This window comes from Lithobates pipiens, unplaced genomic scaffold, assembly GCF_037356315.1.
Source record: "Lithobates pipiens isolate NorthernLeopardFrog02 unplaced genomic scaffold, aLitPip1_a1.2 Scaffold_3, whole genome shotgun sequence".
NCBI lineage: Eukaryota > Metazoa > Chordata > Amphibia > Anura > Ranidae > Lithobates > Lithobates pipiens.
The window spans coordinates 182,491,169-182,515,902 of record NW_027507790.1 but is presented as its reverse complement, the minus strand read 5'-3'; the positions used below and the strand labels follow the sequence as shown (position 1 = coordinate 182,515,902).

At 41.1% G+C, this 24,734-nt stretch overlaps 1 protein-coding gene and 1 non-coding gene across 3 annotated transcripts in view; both read left to right on the top strand.

Annotated features, from left to right (window-relative positions):
- The window catches only part of AP3B1 (adaptor related protein complex 3 subunit beta 1), a 588,663-nt gene that overhangs the window by 557,859 nt on the left and 6,070 nt on the right, over positions 1-24,734 (top strand). For both annotated transcript variants that reach the window (XM_077462589.1, XM_077462588.1), the window contains exon 26: positions 18,088-18,226. In XM_077462589.1, the coding sequence (XP_077318715.1) occupies positions 18,088-18,226 (139 nt within the window). The remainder of the gene's footprint in view (positions 1-18,087; positions 18,227-24,734) is intronic.
- Positions 3,536-3,662, top strand: LOC143941513 (small nucleolar RNA SNORA70). Its single transcript, XR_013264203.1, has one exon. It is a non-coding gene; the product is annotated as a small nucleolar RNA SNORA70 (small nucleolar RNA).

The following is a 24,734-nucleotide window of genomic DNA, read 5'->3' as shown; positions in this document are numbered from 1 at the left end:
TCACTCCCCCCATCCAGGACATATATAATCCAGCAGCGCAACGCACAAAAAAACAATTTTTTCTTACCTTGTACTCCACCTTCCGTTTGAGCATGCCCCACAGATGCTCAATAAGGTTTAGATCTGGAGACATGCTTGGCCAGTCCATCGCCTTTAGCCTCAGCTTCTTTACCAAGGCAGTGGTCATCTTGAAGGTTTGTTTGGGGTCATTATCATGTTGGAATACTGCCCTCTGGCCCAGTCTCTGAAGCGAGGGGATCATGCTCTGCTTCAGTTTGTCACAGTACATGTTGGCATTCATGGTTCCCTCAATGAACTGTAGCTCCCCATTGCTGGAAGCACGCATGCAGCCCCAGACCATGACACTTCCACCACCATGCTTGACTGAAGGCAAGACATACTTGTCTTAGTACTCCTCACCTGGTTGCTGCCTTTGTACTCCTCACCTGGTTGCCGCCAAACACGCTTGACACCATCTGAACCAAATATGTTTATCCCGGTCTCATCAGACCACAGGATATGGTTCCAGTAATACATGTCCTTTAGTCTGCTTGTCTTCAGCAAACTGTTTGCGGGCTTTCTTGTGCATCATCTTTAGAAGAGGCTTCCTTCTGGGATGACAGGCATGCAGACCAATTTTATGCAGTGTGCGGCATATGGTCTGAGCACTGACAGGCTGACCCTCCACCCCTTTAACCTCTGCAGCAATGCTAGCAGCACTCGTACATCTATTTCCCAAAGACAACCTCTGAATATGACGCTGAGCATGTGCACTCAACTTCTTTGGTCAACCATGGTGAGGCCTGTTCTGAGTGGAACCTGTCCTGTTAAACCACTGTATGGTCTTGGCCACCGTGTTGCAGCTCAGTTTGAGTCTTGGCAAACTTCTTATAGCCTTATGTCATCTTTATGTAGAGCAACAATTCTTTTTTTCAGATCCTCAGAGTTTTTTGCCATGAGGTGCCCTTTTGAACATCCAGTGTGAGAGCGATAACGCCAAATTTAACACCTGCTCCCCATTCACACCTGATACCTTGTAACACTAATGAGTCGCATGACACCGGGGAGGGAAAATGGTTAATCGTGCCCACTTTGGACAGGGTGTACTAACTTTTGTTGCCAGCGGTTTAGATATTAATGGCTGTGTGTTGAGTTATTCTGGGGGGGGGGGGGGGGGGGGGACAGCAAATTTACACTGTTATACAAGCTGTACACTCACTACTTTACATTGTAGCAAAGTGTAATTTCTTCAGTGTTGTCACATGCAAAGATGTAAAATATAAAATATTTACAAAAATGTAAGGGGTGTATTCACTTTGTGAGTTACTGTATGTGTGGTTGGGGGCGTGGCCTGAAGCTGCATGGCGTAGGACGCTTCTAGTGTGAGCTCCGGCTGCCTGCTATCCTACTTTTATCCTAGAGGACCGATTCTGATTTCCCTGGGGGCAATTCGGACTACTTACCTTCGGTGCATACCCCGGTGGCATGTCACCGACCAAGAGGGCCCAGAGCGCGATCGCGAAGCTCGGGAAATTCCGGGCGGACGGTCCGGACCTCGTGGAGGAAGATGGCGCCGCATCAGGCCCGAGCGAGGACACCGCGCCATCGGGCGACACCGCGCGGATCCTGGAGGCTGTTACGCTCTGCCGCACGACTCTTACCTCCAGAATTGAGGAGGTGAAGGTGGACATTTCCCTTATCCGCCAGGACCTACATAAGCTGCGGGAACGAGTCAGCGAAACGGAGCGCAGGATTGGGCAGGTGGAAGATGACATCCCCCCCCTCCAAGTTACCACGGAACGGCTGCAGCATCAGCTACAGGTTGTACTGAGCAAGCAAGATGACATTGAGAATAGGCTGCGCCGGTGTAATCTCCGTTTTGTGGGGCTGCCGGAGAGGGCTGAAGGCTCGGATCCTCCTGGGTTTCTGGAACGCCTGCTTATTGCCACATTCGGTAGGGAGGCCTTCTCTACTACTTTTGCGGTGGAGCGAGCGCACCGCTTGGCCTCTAAACCCCCGCCGGCAGGAGCCCCTCCCCGCACATTCATTGCGAAGATGCTTAACTACCGCGACCGGGATGCTGTCTTGCGCCTTACCCGGGAGAAAGGCAATATCCCCTTTGAAAACCAGCGTATTGCAGTGTTTCCGGACTTCTCCTCCGAGGTACAGCGGCGGAGGGCACAGTTTTCAGAGGTGAAGCGCCGGCTCCGAGCCCGACATCTGGTATATGCCATGCTGTTCCCTGCTAAACTACGGATCATCCGGGATGGAAAAGCGCATTTTTTTGAAGATCCCAATGCGGTGCTCTCTTGGCTGGAGCAGGCCCCTGCAGTTGTCCCAGAGTGAATTGCTGCTCCCGAAGGATGTTTGTTCGTCTGCTGCACTATGCCCCTAGGCGGTGGAGGGGGAAACATGTTACTCACTGTGTAAGTTACCCGTGACTGTTGCCCCCCTGAGATGGACCCTTATGACTGCCTTGGTTCCTGATGTTGCCTGTCCATATGTGGTTCCGTACTCCATGATACTTACCTTTGCCCTATGTGTAGGGTGGCAGCGGGGGGTCTTTCTCCTACCTGTTCTCCCCCCTCCCCCATTATTTTGTTTTTATTTTTATCCTTTATCTTCTCCCCCTTTTTGATTTTTACAATTTTACACACTGGATCGGTCCCCCCTTTTCACAACCGCTTCTGACAGCCGGACACTTGCACCCCGTCCTCTGTTGGTGTTGGATGCCGTACGCCATCACCCGGCTGTGCAGCACAGTTAACTTTTGTTCGTCCCTTTTGCCGGTGGCGCACGCAGCGGGCCCTCATCTTTATTTGTCATCCGGTGCCTTCCACGTAAGCCATTGTGGACCGATGCGGGCGTCACAGAATGTTCAAGATGAGTTTCCCTGGCCGGCCTCGGCCCACGCGGAGGTGGAGGGTGGCGTGGAGCTCGAGCTGTTGTCGGTCCAGAGTTGATAAAGATATTTTTGCACTGTTTAGATCTTATAAGTCTGTTTTTTTTGTTTTCCTAAGCACTGTATCTGACTGCTGCTCAAGTGTTATGTGGTTGCTATGTTGTTTTACCTGGTGTGGGAGGGAGATTGAGGTGGGGAGGGTATGGTTGGCTCCCTCTGTTCGGGTGCATATCTGGGCCTCGAAGTGGGGTGACCCGCGGCTGGGGCTCTGGATCTGTGTGAGTTGCCTAAATGGTGATGGGAACTTTTAAGCTGGTCACCTGGAATGTGAGGGGTTTGGGAACCAGACGGAAACGAGTGGCTGTCCTCTCGTGTGTTAAGCAGATGCGGGCGGATATAGTGGTTTTGCTTGAGACTCACATGACGGGTCAGCTACAGTTATCCCTCAAAAGGCCGTGGGTGGGGTGGGTATACCACACTTCATACACGAGCAACTCTAGGGGGGTGGCTGTCCTGGTGGCCAAGGGTACTCAGTTTAAACTAAACTGTATGTGTGGTTAATTTAATGGAAATGAAATTCCTGCCTTCCTGGAGTTCTGCTTTAAACATTAAAATGTAGTTATGATGAAAGATTTGTAAAACCGATCGACTTTTGCTCTAATCAGAAGCTAGTGTGCAATGGCTGCACACAGTATGGTCCTTGGCTTTGTATGTACTTTGGTGCCCATGCACAGTGCTTTAAGGGGCCCTGGAGACATCTCTCTGCCAACTTCCTCAGATTCTTCCATGTAAAAAATAAATAAAAAAATAGGTGACAGCTAGTGGCTGATGAGCATGTTTATATCACCTTTGGTAAAGTGCTTGAAGAAGGCACGTGCCTGTGGTTTACAGTGCGCATGCGTCGAAAAGTCATCGCATCATTAGTGACCTCACTGCGCTGGGCTCCTGTAATTCACAGCTGACTGAGAGCCAAGCCTCAGTTTCAGCTCCATTGGACTGCATTATATCTTCCTGCTGGGCGGGACTCTATTTTGTTTGCCTATGGATGGATATATTACAGAGCTAGTACCACGCTGGGAGATGCCACTAACAGAGGATTTTTAGTGCTGAACTTCTTTTAACCACATGTGATTGAAGAGATCATAAACCTGATCTATCCTGACCTTGTGGTGCTTCTCTCTGTTTGTCTTTAAAAGTTTGAAAGCTGTTGTGCAGAAGTAAAACACATGTTTATCCTGTACTCTTTGACCATGGTTTACCTTTATATTTTGGAAGGACATCGCTTAAAAATTTAGAGCCAAGGTGTTCACTTTGTTTTATTAAGATTTATGAATCTATCTCTTAAATCCCCTGCAAGCAAGATGCTAATTCTTTAACTAGTTGGACATTTTACTATTTTCTGCCCCTTAACCACCTCAAGCAATCATATTTGATGCCCTTTAATTAAACCGGCATTTTTTTTTCCTCGGGGTTCTTTTCCACCTCAGCAAACGAGACAATACATTTGCTTACCATGCGGCTCTCCTAAGTGTTCTTTTGCATGTAAATTAATCCTAATTCAGTTTACACTGTCATGCTGAGTGGTACAAATTGCCTATAACAATAAAACAGCACGAGTTAAAATGGGAGGGGGCTGGGCAGACAGGTTGAGTGTGTGCTTGTTCCAATAGGATGTTACTTTTCTTTATGCCAATACATTAGCTGGCATTAATGAATCTCCACTTCTGAACAGCATGGTATAGTTGATTTTTTTTTTAATTTTACTTCAATGGAGCAGTACCTTGTCTTTCATTGAGGAAGTTAGACAAAGCATTAATGACTGGAGTGTTAAGGTTAAATATGAAGCCATGCTTCCACTTGTATGAGTGCTATCCATTTTTCCATTTGCAGGGGTTTGACAAAAAAGTCCTTGCTTTGTACGAAATTTCCTTTAATTATGGGCTTCAGGAAACAGGCTTTTAACATAAACATAGTTGCATTCATTTATTGAACATATTCTCTTCAATATAGCTTAATGGAGTAGGTTTAAATCTTAAATGAGTACACATCTCCTGGCACTGTTAGGTCAGCTTGTGCTCTCTGCTTAAAAGCTAGTATATACTGTCTGCATTTTATTTTCTTCAGTCCTCCCTTCCTCTGCTGCTGAGACTGCTGTCTTAATAGTCTGGTTAAACAGGCAAAAATAGCATGTTATGTTCCTCAATATCATTGAATTGCTGTGCAGAATGCTAGTTGCTAACGTTAGTACCCCTTTTCTGTTGAATCTATCTGAAATACTTGTCTAAAAGTAAACCTTACCTTGGAAGATGTATGGGTTCTGCTATTGCTGGCTACCCCCTGAACATGCTGCCTGGCTGTTATGATGGGACTGGCTACAATACCTTTAATTACTGACCCTCCAACAACTATGTGTGTAAGGGAAGTAAGAGTGACATCAGATGTACTTAAATAGTAGTGAAGCTAGGGTGTCACCCTGAAAGTCTCGCAACTGGCAGTGCCCGAATGTAAAAACCGCAATGGCAGCCTCCAATAATGCAAATGGTAATGACGCAAAAAGGAAGAATTCAGAGCCCATGCTTAAAAAGTATATAGTGCATGTAATAAAAAGTACCATAATATCTATGGTAGACTAATGCTGGCCGTTCACTATATGAAAAATCGGGTAAACCCATTTTAGAAAAACTGACATCCGGCCGTGAGAGCAAATGATAGAACCGTCATATAATGACCAATAAATCGTTCAGTGGACATAAATTAATATGTTTTTTGTTTGTTTTTTTACATATACCTCGTTCAAACAGTTCAGATGGGAAACATTTTACCCTTTCAATTTATCGTTCGTTCGGCAGAAAATTTCCAAACTTGTTCTTTGTTTTTGTCGGCTCAAAAACATCCCAACGATCATCGATTTTTGTGCCCATTAACTGGTGGAAAAAGGACAAGCTGGCCAAAGTGACCAAATTTCAGCCGATTTTTCGTATAGTGTATGGCCAGCATAAGCATCAGCAACAGCTGTCCCAACAGTAAGCCAGCTCTGTCCTAGAAACACCCAAGAGAAAAAAAAAGTGCCATCCTAGGGCAGCGAGTTAAAAAAAATTTTTTTTAAAGCAGTGGGTGGGTTTTTCTTCCATTCTTTTTTTCTTGCAAAGTAAAGGCATAATGTGCTAGTATGCATCGTATACTAGCACTTTGACACTTATCTGAAAACGAAGCCCACGTCATCCCCGCTGCAGGCCGCATCCATCTTTGACCTGTCTTCCTTCCGGGGCCGCAGACTCCAGCTCTGTGACTGGCCGGATTCCACATGATGTCCTTGCCGCGCATGCATGCAGGAGCTGCTGGTCACAGCACATGCGCTTGAAGAAACGGCACGGGTTACCATTCCTTCAGAACGCATGCACATCGGCGCAGTATACAGTAAATATTGCCTAAACGCCATACATTTAGGAAATATTTATAGGAAAGTCTTATTCTAGGCTTACCTATAGGTACAACTTACACAGGGAGGTTTACAACCTTCTTTAATGCAGCAGTGGTAATACAAACTTACTAGAAATGTATTTTCTTTTTTTTTTTTGTACGTTTTTATAACCACTGCTGCATGAAAACTTTAACTCACTGCTCTTAGCTGGCGCTTCCTTTTTTGTTCTCTTGAATGGCCTGTCTCCATACGGACATCAGCGGAGTCTCACTGTAGCGGAAACCTTTGCTGTTTTTCAAGTGTATGTTGGGGAGAAAGAAAATCCAACACCTCTCTGTCCTCGTGCTCTGTCTCTTTAAAAACACCTCAAGTATTAACAGATTACCATTTGATTTTTCATAAATTCAATGTGAAATCTACTTCTTGAAGTGCCAACAACTCTACATCTGCTGCGCTAAAATTCCAAGCAGTGTTACAAGTTCTGCCTGATTTCTCCCTGGTTGGACTGAAGGCCACCTCCTCTCATCTCATAACATCTGTAGGAGGTGTCCTGTAGTAAGACCAAAGAAATATAAGACATCGGTGACAAGACTGCTCTGTATACAGCTAATTACAGATAGGAGCTCAAAAGTTACAGAATCTTCCCAGGTGCTCACACAATTTGTGTGTGGAGGTCCTCTTTCTGTAATTGCAGAACAGCCAACAGCTTGTAGATAAACACATCCCACACATGCAACCTTGCAATTGTAAATGTTCTTATGTCTGTTAGGTTTTTATTGCCAACCAGGGCCATTTCGGTGCTGGTACATGAGACAAATAAGTAGAACCATATATTTCATTCATAGTACAAGAGAAGGTTTTACAACGGTCATATCTTAGGGCACTAGGCTAGTTGGTTAAAGACGACAAAATATGTAAGTAGACCATTGAAAGCTATCATTTTATGTATGCATTGAGGTTCAGCTTTAAAGGCTTCTTTGTATAAAGTAATAGCATACATTGGTTACATTAAGAACATATAATTGTGTTTTGCCAGTAAGTCTAATCAGAATGAGAAATTGCTTTCGTTTATTAATGACAAGCCGACTGATGTATAGTCCACTCACTAAATTTGAACAATATGTGCTTCGTCAGTCTGGGGCTGGTAGTTCACTTAGCAAATTAAATGGATTAAAAGAGTCAGAATTTATAGAAAAATAAAAATGAGGCTACTCCTGCCTACTGCATAAAAATTGATTATCCGGTACTGTTTTGCCTACATTACACCATGATCCAGAATGCAGCCCCAGGAAAAATCCCTGTACTTCCAGGTATGGGGCACCTACTTAGAAAGAAGAGTTAAGTACTGTCTGTACTGCTAAAAAAAAATACACTGTACGGTTGAAAACCTGTGGAAATTCAGACCTCTGCACATTCTTCCTCACTAGTGTGTATTACAGAAATTTTTTTTAAGTTTTAGCTAAGATTAGTAAAAAAAATTCTGTATGTCCGTTAAAAGATCTGTCGCAAGTAAGGTCTTGGGTGGCTGCATCTCAAATATAGGCTTTATGCCTATAGCTAGCCCACTAGTACAAGACTTTTGTTTTTCTTCCTGACAGTACTTAAGTACTCACATTCTATGGCATCTGGTATTGAAGAATTTTGGGTACACCAAATCCAGAGTGCGTGATGACCCCTAATCATTTATGAAGCATGAGTTGTTGGCCAGGGAGGATGCACCGATGATTGGCAAAAGGCTGCAGACCCTAAAACCAGTTTTGTAAAGGTCCTGATTGATTTATTTCGGAGGATCATATAAAATATATATAAAACACAGATGATAAATTCTATGGGTTTTTTAGTCTGGCCAATCTGAACCCAGACATATATTCCATGTTATTGGGCAGCTCTAGGAAATACACTGATCAGCCATAACTTTATGACCAATAACATTGATTATCTTGTTATAATGACATCTTAAATTTGATGGGATTTATTAGTCAGCAAGTAAACATGTCCCTGAAGTTGATGTGTGGAAAGCAGAAAAAATGGGTATTGCAGTTTGTTGTGTACGGGGACACGTAGCCGCAGACCGTTCTGGGTACCTATGACCTGTGCCCACAGGCAGAAGTGCCTAGAATGGGCACGTGAGCATCAGAACTGAACCATGGAGCAAATGAGGAAGGTGGCCTGGTCTGATGAATCACATTTTGTTTTACACCACAATTGGCCTGGTGTATTTGTGTTACTTACCTGCGTAAGCCAAGGACACAGTACGGGAAGAAGGCAAGCCAGCAGAGAGAGTGTGATGCTTTGGTCAATGTTCTGATGGAAAACATTGGGTCCTGGCATTTTCAATGTTACTTCACAGGTACCACCTACCTAAACATGTTGCTGACAAAGTGCACCCCTTCAAGGAAACGGTATTCCTTTGTGGCAGTGGCCTCTCTCAGCAGGTTAATATACCCACACTGCAAAAATGGCTCAAGAATAGTTTGAAGAACTCAAAAAGGCATTTGAGGTATTGACTGGGTCTCCAAATTCTCCAGACCTTAATCCAATCAAGCATACTGTATGTGGGATGCACTGGAAAATCAAGTACAATCCATGGAGGCCCAACCTCACAACCTACAGGACTTAAAGGATCTGTTACTGACTAGCTGGTTCGTCCATGCCTCTATGCATGGTGACCTACTCAATATTAGGTGATTGGGGATAAAGTTATGGCTGATCGTCGTATAACAGCAGTAACTAACTATATATATATATATATATATATATATATATATATATATAACAGTCAAATCCGTGTTTCTGTCTTCATTGTCCAAATCTGTTTGCATGACCTATAGTCATTAATTTCAGATTACAGATATGCTTCAATAATACATTTACTAAGAGTTTTAGAGATCTTGGCTTTACTTTCTGTTTTTTCTTTTCAAATCAAATAACAGCAAAGTACAAGGCTAATAGAGGCAATGTATAAATTGAATCCTGGTAATAAACATATAATTTGCACACCGAGTATAGATGAGTTTTCTACTGCACAGAACGCAAGTGTTTTATTCTGATGACAGCGAATGATACATTTTTTTTTTTTTATTATTATTATTTTGACTGAATAGATTCTATCTGCCATGATTGTTGCACAGCTTTCTTCTTGCAAACCATTCCAAATGGTGTCAGCACTTTCAATGTGATCTTTTGCCATGTAATTTTGTGTGGGATATATTCAACACACTATATACACTTATGATTTGCTTTTTATTTATACAGGGCATTTAATATAGAACGGCAAAGGAATTTTATGGTTTTCTATGTGTGTTAATGGAACATTTCCTTACTTTTTATGCGGAATATAAAATATCTCAGTTTGAGTTTTCGTACAGTAGTAAATTCTGTAGGTAAATATAATATTTTTAACTGCTACCTTGAGCAGTAAATTGATTGATGAAGATGAAAAAGCTGTTTACTGTACTTGGGGGGGATTTGTTTTGCTTACACTTGTGACCATTTTGCCGTTTTTAACTTTAAAGAATTTTTCTTTTATGCTTATACACCACCTAACCACATAAGCTATTTCAAAAACGCTGTAACCTTGAAAACAAAAAACACTTTGCATAGTTATAATTCATAAACTGTCAAATTATCAATTTACTAATCATTGCTGAAACCTGGTTGAATATTTTCAGCTGTAATGCTCCAACCTACAGGCCACAGGCTTTAGTGTGTCCGGTCAGTTTTGTAATATTGTATGTGCATATATGAGGCCATAGAGCACCACACACATTTGTTGCATTAAAAATTAGGCTTCAAGACCTAAAATTATTCAACCTGTTGTGGCCACCGAAGGTTTTTACGCATCTTTTCCCTCCACCCCTGCCGGCTTTTTTAAGTGAATGCTGATTAAACTAGAATCCCATAAATTTTTTGTTTTATTCTTTTCTATGAATTGCATAAAGAAAATATTTTTGCAAGACCTTTTCCTGCTATAACTAGCATGAACGTGCAGGGGAAAGCCAGGCAAATTTAGTTGTTTGAATGTGCATTTATTTCATTGCTGTTAAATATTCCCTTTGGTGCTGTCATGCCTCCATGTCTTCTACAGAATGGCTACTACTCTTTTTCAATATGTCATAATTGTGTAGGCAGACAATCTGCTGACTCCTAGTGATCTTAACCAGTTCATGACAAAGCCCTTTTCTGCCACTTGTTGCTTACAAGTTAAAATCAGTATTTTTTGCTATAAAATTACTTGGAGCCATATATATATATATATATATATATATATATATATATATATATATTTTTTAGCAGAGAGCCTAGAGAATAAAATTGGTGTTTGTTGCAATATTTTATGTCACACTGTATTACCGCAGCAGCCTTTCAAATGCAGTTTTTTTTTTTGGAAGTACACTCTTATGAATTAAAAAAAACAAAAACAGTAAAGTTAGCTCAATTTTTTTTGTGTAATGTGGAAGACGTTGCGCCACGTAAATAGATACCCAACATGTAATGCTTTAAAAACACTTGTGAAATGGCTACAAACTACGGTACTTAAAAATCCCCTATCGCAACACATTACACATTCTACAGGTTACCTGTTTATAGTTGCATTACAATTAATGCTCTCAGTCTAACGATCATGGTGATACCTCACGTGTGTGGCTTGAGCACTGTTTAGATTTGTGGGTGCGATTTGCGTATGCGTTAGCTTCAGCGTGAGCATGGAGGGTTGGAGGCGCTTTACATTTTTTTTTTTCTTATTTATTTTATTTGACTTTGTTTTTACACTGATCACTTGTGTAAAAATGTAAACATCCCTTGTGACGTTAATAGGCAGAGACAGGTACTCATTATGAAGGCATCTGAGATCTAAAAGACCCCAAATCCCTCCTTTGCACTTAAAAGTATTCAAAAAGTTGTAATTTTTTTTTAATCTGGTGCCTTTTAAGTTTTTTCCATAAACCAGAAGTGATGTCATGACATTGCTTCCGGGTTACTAGATCCGAGACCCGATCAAAGCTGATCAGCTGATTCCGGCATTGTTGAGATCTCCGGCCAGCTGGCGGACTTGCCAGCTGGTCACTCAGGCCTCTCGGTGGGACTGGAGAGCCTGGGCGTCCCGCAGAAGGCAGCATGAGTGGGGGGGGGGGCACATGCCCTCCCGCTGCTCGTTATAACAGCCGAGTGGCTGTTCAGCCGCATCAGTTTTTACAAGTAAGCCAGCCATCCATTAAAAAAACTGTACTGGGGTGATGCGTGCAGCTACACACATCACCCCACCCTGGTATAGCCCCTTCGAGCCAAATAACGCATATTTCAGTGTGAAGGGGTTAAAGGATTTGGGGTACAAAAATCGATTCTGTAATGTTGGGTTGAGAGGATCAGCTAATTTGTCTGCAAATATTCTAGGTTGAGATACTGAATGTGGAATTTTGGACTTTTTTTTTTTTTTTTTTTTTTTTTTTTTTTAAATAAAAGGCAGGATCAGTGAAATAATCACAAATCAAAATGAATATAATTAAGTTTTACTTAATAGGAGAGCCATAAAACACAAACCGTTTTGTGCCACTAGTTGCATCATTAGAGTAAATGGTTTGAATTATTTCTAAAGAAAGCATGAATCATTTTTGCTCCGTTTAATATATTTATCCGTTGATTTTATTTATTTATTTATTTTTTTCAATATGATGCATTGATCTCTGTAAGTGTTCAGTGGTATTCGTTCAAAGATTGTTACACCTTTAACCACTTCAGCCCTGGTACAAAACAAAATTGATGGCTTTTCTTTTGGTGGTATTTGGATCACCTCTGGTTTTCATTTTTTGCACTATAAACAAAAAAATACAATTGAAAATTTCGGAAAAAAATAAATCAAATTTCCTCATGCATTTAGGCCAATATGTATTCTGCTTCATATTCCTGGTAAAAAATCCCAATTGGCGTATATTGGTTTCCGCAAAAGTTATTGCGTCTTAAAACTATGGGATATTTTTATGGCTTTTTTTTTTTGTACTAGTAATGGTGGCGATCAGAGATTTTTAGCGGGACTGCGGCATTACAGTGGACAAAATGGACATGAAGTGACACTTTTTGTTGACCAGTGACACTAATACAGTGATCAGTGCAAAAAAAAAATTCACTGTATAAATGACACTTTCAGGGAAAGGGGTTAACATCAGGGGTAATCAAAGGGTTTTACTTACCTGAGCCCTGAATTTGTCAGTGCGCCCCCACTGTTCCTCTCCACCGGTTCCCGGCTCTTGATGGGATAGATTGATAGCAGGGGGCGGGACCGAGTCGTGCATTCGGCCTCTATGGATGCCGAATACTGGACTTGGGAGTGCGCCCGCAACGTAACCCCCTCGGGAGATCGGTTCTCCCAGGGGGTTATCTTATGCGGGGAGGTGCCACAAGAGCCGCGGAGGGACCCCAGAAATTGATGTTCGGGGACACTCTCAGCAAAACGAGCTGCACAGTGGAGGCAAGTATGCCATGTTTGTTATTTTAACCACTTAAAGGGGTTGTAAAGGTAAATGTTTTTTCACCTTTAATGCATTCTATGCATTAAGGTGAAAAAACATCTCACACTGCTGGCGCCCCCAGTCCCCCCGTTTTACTTACCTGACCCCTCGAAAATCCCACGCTCGCCCCCGCCGTCCTCTTCGCCGCTCAGCCTGGCCGCTGATTGGCTGGAGTGGATGGATTGAAAGCAGCGCAGCCATTGGCTCGCGCTGCTGTCAATCACATCCAATGACGCAGCGCGCCGGGGGCGGGGCCTTGTGATACAGCGAGCGGCTATAGCCGCCGGCTGTATCACGAGAGCGCGCCCGCAGTGCTTCTCACCAATGCGAGGGAGCTCGCATTAACGTGAGAAGCACCTGCGGGAGGAAGCAGAGACAGCCGCCGAGGGACCCCAGAAGAGCAGGTTCGGGGCCACTCTGTGCAAAACGAGCTGCACAGTGGAGGTAAGTATGACATGTTTGTTATTTTAAAAAAATAAAAAATTTTACTTTACAACCCCTTTAAGGACAGAGCCTCTTTTTGAGTTGTGTTGTTTACAAGTTTTGTTTTTGCTAGAAAATTACTTAAAACCCCCAAACATTATAAAAAAAAATTCTAACTTCCTAGAGAATAAAATGGTGGTCATTGCAATACTTACTGTCAAACTGTATTTGCGCAGCAGTCTTACAAGCGCACTTTTATGGAAAAAGTACACTTCTTTGAATTAAAAAATAAAACAGAAAAGTTAGCCCAATTTTTTTTGTATTGTGAAAGATAATGTTACGCTGAGTAAATTGATACCCAACATGTCGCACTTCAAAATTGCGACAAACTTTTACCCTTTAAAAATCTCCATAGGCGACGTTTTAAAAATTCTACAGGTTGCATGTTCCAATTTATTGCTCTCACTCTACCTATCACGGCGATACCTCACATGCGTGGTTTGAACACCATTTTCATATGCAGGCGCTACTCACGTATGCGTTCGCTTCTGCATACGAGCTTGGTAGGACGGGGCGCTTTAAAAAAAAAAAAAAAAATCTTATTTTGCCTTTTTATTTTTACACTGTTTAAAAAAAAAAATTCACTTTTATTCCTATTACAAGGACTGTAAACCTTGTAATAGAAAAAAAAAAACATGACAGGACATCTTAAATATGAGCTCTGGGGTTAAAAAGACCTTAGATCTCATATTTATACTAAAATGCAATAAACAAAAAGGCCCTTTAAGAGCTATGGGCGGAAGTGATGTTTTGACGTCGCTTCCGCCCTGCAATGTTATGGAGATGGGCGGGCCATCTTCCTCTCACTCATCTCCATGCCCAGCAAGGGTGAAGATCCAGCAGCCTTCGCCGCTGGCGATGGCTCTGGAAAGCGGCGGAGGGCGGTTGCCCTTTCCCGTCGCCGATAAGTGATCTTGCGGTGAATCCGCTGCAGAGACCACTCTTATCAGAAAGCTGACCGCCGGCTGAAGAAGCGGATACTGGGGTTATGGCAGCTAGTTGCTGCCATAACAACGATATTCCACTTCAAAGTAAGGACGTATATGGATGGACTGACTTGAGGAAGAGAGACATCTGTGTTCCTGGTTAGCAGGAAGACCAGATCGCTCTCTTCCTATATGACAGAACGAGACCCAGAGACGGAAACCACGTACAGGTAAGTTGTTTCGGGCAGCTGGGTTGCCCTGCCACGTTGTATGTGCGATGGGCAGTCCGGATGTGGTTAAAGATCTAAAACTGCACTGAAATTAGCTAGATGGAAGTCTTGCACAGTCCTCTCTACTGAAATCGGTTATTCTGATTTCACTGCACACTGAGCTTTAAGTCAAATAGAGACCACCCTTATTTCCTGGCTGGGGCATGCCCAGAATCAATTAGCCTTTCTCTTTTGCCTGACAGTCCCAGGCCCCTCTCAATCAGTGAACTTCAGTTCATTCAAATCATGGAGGCTTAAAGGTGAAGTATGGCCAAAGCGTTTAGCTCATTCTGCACTCCTGTGACTTGTTTTCAGCCTTTAGTCCACTGCCGCCCGATGTCCCTCAACCAATCTAGCCTCAAGGAAGATCCTGACCATATGGTTGGGATCCACCCAGATGCCTAGACCAGTACCTAGCTCAGCCTCTCAGCAATTTTCTGAGAGCCTGAGCCAGCCCCTCTCATCCTTTCCACAGCCCAGCGATCCAGTGAGCTCTAGAGGGAGAAGAGAGCCGGTGACAGATGGTCAGTCATGGCTCAGAGCACAGGGGAGAACTGTTTGTTCAGTTCTTAATGCAGAACCGGCGGGGGACAGATGCAGCATCTGATGGATCCTACTTCCACCTAGGTGAGTTATTGATTTTTCCAAAATCCCGAAATTTTCATTTAACATCAAATGTGGGTGTTACCTGTCATCCACACGTCAAAGCATTTTAATATTTGTATAACTGCTTGCAAAAGCCCAGACCTCTGCTCTTATCTGGACTGAGTGCTCTTGAGAAATGTACTGAAGCAGGGTGCTGTGATGTTTTCAGGAAGCTATGTATAGCACTCAGCTGGTCCCTCCCACCAGCCATGATCTTCCTTAATTGAGAGACTGTAAGGATTTCACTGGGTCTGAAATTAGGTATGTAATATATATATATATATATATATATATATATATATATATATATATATATATATATATATATATATATATTTTTTTTTTTTCTCATGCGTGCTGCCTGCTTTTTTCTGCTGCTGCTTTTTTTTTTTTTTCTGCGTGTTGGTCTATGTATCTATGCACACACAGACATCTAAACGTGCCTAAGTTCCTAGGCACATTTAGCATTTGAAAGTCAGTTATTTTCAGTGGCCTGAAAAAATTATTATTCATTATGAAATGAAAGTTTACGTGTGGTGAACGTGTGTGTTTGAGTCTAGAGAGGTGTCTAGGGGAGTTAGCAAAGCGTCCAGTGTGCATGAGGCCTTAAACATAAGTTACAGTTATTAGTCAACAGAAAAAAATAATTATTTCTATAGATCTGCCTTTCATGGTTGTAAATGCATTTGAGTTTTGCTAAGAATGTGTTTTAATATGAAATATTTATTATTGTATGTATTGCTTTGATGTCTACACTTACATTTAGAAGGGCATTTGTGGTTACGTATTCTTCTGAAACATGTCTTATTGTATCTAGTATTGCTTAAAGCGGGGTTCCACCCTAAAGTGGAACTTCCGCTCATCGGGACCCCCCCTCTGGTGTCACAGTTGCCACCTTTCAGGGGGGTGCAGATACCTGTCTAAGACAGGTATTTGCACCCACTTCCGGACATAGACTCCCACAGGAGTCTATGCCTCTTCCTGTCCCAGCGCGCTGTCTGCTCGGACACATGCGGGTCCCAGAGACAGCGCGGACCATTCCTATTGCACTCCGTGACTTGCGCATGCACAGTAGGGAACCTGGAAGTGAAGCCGCAATGCTTCACTTCCTGATTCCCTCACCTAGAATGGCGGTGGCAGCACTCGAAAGCCGATCGATCGGCCTCGGCTTCTGACATCGCTGGATCCTGGGACAGGTGAGTGTCCATTTATTAAAAGTCAGCAGCTGCAGTATTTATAGCTGCTGGCTTTTAATCATTTTTTTTTTTTTTTTTACAGTGAAATCCCTCTAACTTGCATAGACTGTCCATAAGAACTTCCTTTGCTTGGTATTTCCTAGAGATGTAGCTTCAGGTAGCGCTCCTCCTCTTCATGACCTAATACTGACAGAATCCATAGCTTTTTTTTTTTTTTGACAAGGGTTTCTTTAGTGAATTAATGGGCAGGCAAAAGACAGTGTTCATATATTTATCCAAGGCATTAGTATCACCCAACTGTGTATCATTTTTTGTTTTGTGACCTTTTTCCCCCCCAAATTAAAGATATGCAGGTTTCTACTTCCCTGCTCACTGCTGTTATGCTCTTGGTTCACAGTCCAGCAACTAGATAACCGTAGTTAACCACTTCAGCCCCAGAAAAATGTACCCACTTCCCGACCAGGCCATTTTTTGCGCTACCGCACTGTCATTTTATCTGACAATTGCGCAGTTGTGCGACACTGTACCCTAACACAATTGACAGCTTTTTTTTCTCCACAAATAGAGCTTTCTTTTGGTGGTATTTGATCACCTCTGGTCTTTTTATTTTTTGCGCTATAAACAAAAATGAGTGACCATTTTGATAATACATATAAAATAAAAAAGCACGTCACATACAGTGACGTCACTGAACATGTGTGTGGGAGCCTTCAGCTCCAGCACGGGCATGCTGTCCCATCAGTGCACATGCACCGATGACATCAGACAGAATCCCTTGCGAATATCTCCTAAACAGTGCACGATTAGGAGATATTTACTGTAACTACAGGTAAGCCTTGGCTTATCTGTAGCTACAAGTTAAAAAGTTTACCTCCACTTTAAAAGAAAGGGTTAAAGGTACTCGCATGAGACATTTCTGAGAAATAAAACCGTGCTGTATAAGTAAACAAACATCTTGTCTATAAATTCCCCATCTTGGAGTACAGTACGGTGCTACTCCTCTCTGTATGATTCTTCACCTTGGCTATTTGCCAGCCTTTCGGGGCTCTTTGACATGGGCGCCAAACGGGCTACATTTTTAGGTGGTAGGGCTTTTTTTGTACATTTAGTGCAGCCCGTTGCTTTTAAAGGGCCGTTTACACAGGCTTGTAAATAATAGTAAACGAACACCACCTTTAGATCAGTAAAAATCTGTATTTTACACCAAAGTACCCATGAAAGCACACATTCTCCCTTGGCTAGAATATAATATTTTTTTATTTGGCATTCTGAGAGCTAAAAGAATTTTTACATGCATATGTGTTTGTAAATATCTATTTTGCCATACGATCATAATTTTTTTGTGTTGTGATATTTGAGGATGAATTATTCCACAGTGTCTGCAGCTACAGAGGTCAGTGAGGGCTTGTTTTAACGCTCCTGTCTTATTTTAAAAATGTGAAATACAAGAATGTTAATAGCCTGTAGCTTTGCCATGTTTTAAAAATGCATCTCTAGGCAAAACTCATTTGGATAGATAAGGGAATTTTGTTTTTGTTTGTGTCCCATCACATTCTGTCCAAGAGTTGGCCTTACTATAGGCTTACCTGTAGGTAAAAATTAGGGTATATCACTTACATTAAGTAATGTCCATATTATATCTTTGGTTTATCAGCCTCTCATGTTACATGCATGTTGTGTCTTTTATATGTTAGATATGTTAGTCACGAATAACATACATTTTCTTTTACTTTTCATAGCAAAGCTGATGGGTATGAATGAGAATTCAGCCACTATCACAGTATCTCCACAGAACAGCACTCCGCAGACTGTGGTGCACAAGTTTCTAGCTGCTGCCAATCTTGGAGTAGTGCCTTCTGGTCAGAACAATGTACACAGGTAACACTTTTTTGTTTTCTCTTTTATCTGTATATTGTAAAGCCTTATACTGTCAACATTGCAGATACTTTGCTCTTAAAGCGGAGGTCCACCCTAAAGTGGACCTTCCGCTCATTGGAATCCCCCCCCTCCGACGCCACAATTGGCACCTTTCAGGGGGGAGGGGGGTGCAGTTACCTGGATAATCCATGTAACTGCACCCACTTCCGGGATAGCTCTCTGCGGAAAGGGGCGTAGATCTATGCCCCTTTCCGAAAGTCCCCCGCTGCCTGCTGGGAAACACACAGATCCCAGAGGCAGCGGGTCCATCCTTATTGCGCAGCGCGACTCGCGCATGCGCAGTAGGGAACCGGGAAATTAAGCCGAAAGGCTCCACTTCCTGATTCCCATACCCAAGATGGCGGCGGCAGCACCCGAGAGACGATTTAGAGATTGGCTTCGGGTGCCGACATCGCGGGCGCGCTGGGCGGGCAAGTGTCCTTATTTTAAAAGTCAGCAGCTGCGGTATTTGTAGCTGCTGCCTTTTAAAAAAAAACGGTGGAACTCCTGGTGGACTCCTGCTTTAATAGCAAGAATAGAACCTTAATCTTACTGTATTAAAGTGGTATTGAACCCTCTGTGTTTTTTAGCCTAGCACATTGAGCTCAATAAAATAAGCATTTCCCAGTAAACTATTAAACGATAAGTTGACCTTTCTGAACAGGTTACATGTTACACCACTATTTAGGGTGTACGATGCAATATGTTCAGCATCCGACCCCTCTCCCCCTGATTTACTTCCCCCCCACCCCTACCTCCCTTGTGGCAGCGAGCCATCAATCTTCTCCCTGTACTCGCCACAATTCAAAGAGTACAGCCACATCACTGATTCACAAAAGTACCAACAGCCTTTGTGACTGTCTTGTAGTTCTCAATGAACTACCATGTGTTTTGCACTGTGGTAGCTCATTGATTCTTCCTGTCGGTGTAAAACTGCCTGCCCATATGATATCTGCACAGTTTTTTTTTTTACCTGCCAAAAAATGTGCATTTATTTTTTGCTTAAAACGTGAACTTTTTAAAGTTCTTATCCCAGTTTTACATTTTTAAATACTGTTGGCATCTGCTCTCTCAGTACTGCTTTCTCAAACCTTCTCAAAAGTATTGTCAATGGAATCAGTGTGTTAGTTTGGAGGGAGGTGGGGGGGGGGGGGAAGAGGAGAGATGATTATAGGAATATGTTATCATCCTAGGCTATGAGGATGTGTGTTTCTATTGCTGTGCACAGTGTAGAGCAGTAGATGTCAACTTCAACGTATATGGGCCCTCAAATGCACCCCCCCCCCCCCGGGTAAAGGGCAATGTACAATATTTATTATATATATTGCTACAAAAGACTGGAGACTTAACAGAGGGAGATGGTCATAGACTGTGCTACTGGAGTCAAACTGTCAGAGACTGGGGAAATATTACATGAAACTGCTAGTGATCACAGCTATTACCCATTACAAAAACACGCACTGCTGACTGCTGTGTCCAAAAGCCAAACTGCAAACACCCTAGGGCCGCAGGTTGGTCACCAGGAGTGTAGAGATATGGCACTCCACTCTAGTCCCTGCCTGCATAAGAAATCTGCATGTTCAATAGGCGATTAAGCACTTTCAGTAGCAGATTTAAACAAAACGTAATATCAGTTTTGGTTTGTGCTATAACTGGTTCTTCAGTTGGCATGCAGTAAATATTTTTTCTGTGTCATAAGTGCTTCTGTCATTTTAATTTTTGAAGCAGAATTTATTTTGAACACACCACACTAAAACGCGTATATGACCATACCTTTAAGGCAGGTATGGGTATACTCTTTAAGAATTTCTGCTAGAACCAGACATTTTATTTTTTATTGTTAATATTGATGAAGGTATACGGCAATTTACCACTGTTCTGTTATAAAACATGTTGGTCAAAATCTCTTTTTTTGTTTTTAATCAAATGTTGGTCATGATATATCTATGGATATTTTAAAGAATTGGTTGGTTCTCTTATGTAATTTCTAGGATAGTGAGCAATCGTTGCACAAAGTGGTGATTACTGCCTGTTGGTTACATTTTATTATTTGTATAATACACAGTAATCCTCATTAACAACAACAATGACCATTTAAATTATAAGTCATCAATGGATTAAATGTCTCAATAACTCTTTTCCTAACACTAGAGGTCAGCACTGTTATTATTTCCACATCAGACACTCGGTACACCTTCCTAGAAAAGAAACGCAGCCCCTTTTGCTTTCTAAATATATGCTATATACACGGAACTGCATTTCATTCCTGGAATATTAGAATTGAAGCATTTATGTGGACCTTTTTACAAAATGAAAACACATTTGTTAAAAGCTTTGTCCTTTTAAACTGCTTTTATAGGATTGCATTCATACAATTCAGTATTTTTTTTTATTTGATCACAAATAAAATTTCCATGTTTCGTTTTAATATACTTACTATAGTATAGTTATTCCACACCCTGATCTAAGACATCTGATGAGCGGACCTAAATTGAAAATGTATATCATTAGTCTATACATAAATGAAACATTAATACACTTCATATCTGGACTGGATTCATTTATATGCCAAGTTCACTAAACCTATGAAATTAGGTTGAGTTTATTTGTAAACTGTATAAGAATATAAAAAAAATATTAAGCATCTAGGGTATGTATGAATCTGACTAAAGGAGTTCAAAGGCTCATAATGTTAATAATTATTGTTATTTATGGATTGGGGGTTATGATCTCACGCCAATCACTGAACACCATTTCCTGAATTCTTTAATTAGGTTTCTGACAGCGGAAATTACTATTTTATATTTGTTGCTGTGGGATACTGCAGAGCGCCAACCAGTTTTGCACTTTGCAGTGGAGGTGCAGCTATAACTCCTTGCAACTCAGCATTTTATGAATTGCCTGTGCAGAAAAAAAGGTGCTTCACCTCATTAGACTGGGTGGCAATTAACAGACTTTGAATTGACTAGTGGAAGGGGACATGCATAGTGTTTTACATATTTTTCATAAGTCCATATTGCAGATCTTCTTTTTGTATTTTATGCTTTGTTTGCGGAATACGTTTTCTAACCTAAATAAAACAATTCTTATTGTCATTTTTGACTTTTATTATTATTATATCAAGTCATTATGTTCTATGCTTTAGAAATTGTAGTCAACTGGAACAACTTGAATAGAGGGAGAGGGAATTTGCCTTAAAAAAACAATATATAATGCTACAATGTCATTATACCTTATCATATAGCCCATCGTGAAATTGAATCTGCTTTGCCACATGCTGCAACTGTTATTGAGTGTGTATGTGTATATGTATGTATATAATTATTATTCCCAACTAATAATCTGTTTATAGTTTAAAATATTGCTAACCTGTTTCAAAGACTCACAGGCTTTAGTTGCATACATTTACATGCATTTAGTTAACATTTAGCCACACTGATGCATTAAGGCACCTCTGCTAAATGTCTCTAACTCTGAACTATCTGAGGTGCACACCGTGGGACATATATAGCAATTTATAAACAGAGGGAATGCTCACCTGAAAGCAGCCCTTTCCTGCACCAGAAGCCCGGACATCAAAAGCAACAATGGCAGCCAAACTAGCAAAAAGGGAAAGGTGCATATGGGCAGTATAGAAAAGAATAGAAAGGGGGCTCCCGGCACACTTTCAAGCTAGCCAGCATAAAAAAATAAAAAAATTGATTTCAACTACTCATACATTTGCAAGTAGATAGATATTGTAATATTGCATGTCATATTTTTAGTTCATTATAGGTAAAGCTAATTTTTAACAATCTGAATAGCATTGCACATCAATTATCTAAAAAGGGCACCATGAAGTGAATGCATTTAATTCCATAAATACACAGTATTGGTTTAAACACAAAAATGTGTGGCTCCATGTATGAAATCTTGTTAAATCAACTCATACAATGCTTTTCTATTCCCGATGAGGGCCAAATGTATTGAATATTAAACAAATTTTCCTAACTACAATACAGGAAAAATAAAAGTCAGTGGTGGCCATCTTGTCATGGCAGATGACTGGGTGTTGTGTCCTTTCTAATCACGGGAAACTTGGGAAACATTTACTCCAGTGGGATATCAACATTCCATTGATGGTGCAGATTTGAAATCTTCAACCGAACAACTAATTGTGATTAATGTTGTCACAACACAGGGAGAATATATTCACTCTCTCTCCAGAGAGACAGAGTAATTCGGCCTCTCTAACAACACATGTTTAATTTATGCTTGGGAGTCCATCCAAAACATCACAAAATATTCTAACAAAGGAGAAAAAAATCTTTCCCATCTTGTCAGCATTTTGCTTGGCTGTATATAACCAAAATATGCTGAGCAAAGCATGTTACTGCAATACAGAGGAAAATCTGTTGCAAATGATTGCAGATTGTAAAAGTGTAAAGAGCATCCGTTTTCAGTAAGTTAGCACTTTCTATATAAATGTATTTTAAATAAACTGTTAAATGTTTGTATAGCAATTACATCATTGCTTTAATATCATATGAAATGCATGTGCAAACTGCAAAGGTTATCGCTGTAATTTGAGATGACATTATCCAAGCTTTTTTTTTTTCCACATACAATTGTGTACAATCACGCATTCTCATCCTGAAACTTTTTTACATGTGAAGAAGCAAAGGTGTGTGTGTGTGTGTGTATGTATATATTAACCACTTGTCAACCATCTCCTTTACATATACGTTGGCAATTTAAAGATGGATATCTCGGTAGCAGCAGCTGCTGCCACAACAGAGATATCAATCTTTTCAGGAGCCAGTCGTGTTTACGATAATGGTGGTCTCGGCGGCAAATTCGCCGCAAGATCACCATTATCGGTAGCGGGAGAGGTTCCACCCGCCCCTTACCGGCGCCATCGGCGGAGGCGATGGGGACCTGTCCGTGGCCGGGTATGTAGACGAGTGAGGGGAAGATGGCTCCCACTCATCTCCATACCATAGCAGGGTGGAAGCGACGTCAAAACGTCACTTCTGCCCATACAATTTAAAGGGCCATTTTTTCAAAGTCTTTTTCAAATGACAACATTTTTTTTTTTTTATTATTATTATTATTATTATTGCATTTAAGTCCAAATATGAGATCTGAGGACTTTTTGACCCCAGATCTCATATTTTAGAGGACCTGTCATGCTTTTTTTCTATTACAAGGGATGTTTACATTCCTTGTAATAGGAATAAAAGTGACCCAAATTTTATTTTTATTTTTTAAACTGTGAAAAAATAAATAAAATTAATTAAAATAAATAAGAAAGAAAAAAAAACGTTTTAAAGTGCCCCGCCCCAACGAGCTCGTGGGCAGAAGCGAATGCATACGTGAGTAGCCCCCGTATATGAAAACAGTGCTCAAACCACACGTGAGGTATCGTTAGAGCGAGAGCAGTGATTCTAGCCCTAGACCTCCTCTGTAACTCAAAAATGCATCCGATAGAAATTTTTTAAATGTCGCCTATGGAGATTTTTAAGGGTAAAAGTTTGATGCCATTCCACGAGCAGGCACAATTTTGAAGCGTGACATGTTTGGTATAAATTTACTTGACGTAACATTATCTTTCAAGGTATAAAAAAATTAGACTAACGTTACTGTTGTCTTATTTATTTTTTTTATTCAAAAAAGTGAATTTTTTCCCAAAAAAAATCCCCTTGTAAGACCGCAGAGCAAATACAGTGTGAAAAAAAAGTATTGCAATGACTGCCATTTTATTCTCTAGGTTGTTAGGAAAAAATATATATATAATGTTTGGGGTTCTAAGTAAATTTTGTAGCAAAAAATAAACTGTTTTAAACACCAAAATATCAAAACGAGGCTAGTCCTTAAGCGGTATATATAATAAATATATATATATCTCCATCCATATCCAAAAGTGTAGTGCTGGTACACAGATACACTGAAGCAAAAATCCTGGTTATACTTATTAGGCTGAAGACACATAACCATAAAATGTGTGCATAGATTAGTGGCTATATATATATATATATATATATATATAATATATCTCAATCACAAAAATGTTTTTGTAAATATTTTCATATCTTTTAATGTGACAACACTGAAGAAAGCTACTTGTAAAGTAATGAGTGTACAGCTTGTATAACAGTGTAAATTAGCTGTCCCCTCAAAATAACTCAACACACAGCCATTAATGTCTAAACCGCTGGCAACAAGGGAGCAGGTGTGTTAAATATGGTGTTATGGCTCTTTCTCTCATTCTGGTCTGGCACCCTGTGGATCTAAAAAAAAAAAAATATAAAAAAAAGATTGCCAAGACCCTGAAACCGCTAAAGCATGCTGGTCAAGACCATACAGCGGTTTAACAGGACAGGTTCCACTCAGAACAGGCTTCGACATGGTTGACCAAAGAAGTTGAGTACACGTGCTCAGCATCATATCCAGAGGTTGTCTTTGGGAAATAGATGTATGAGCACTGCAA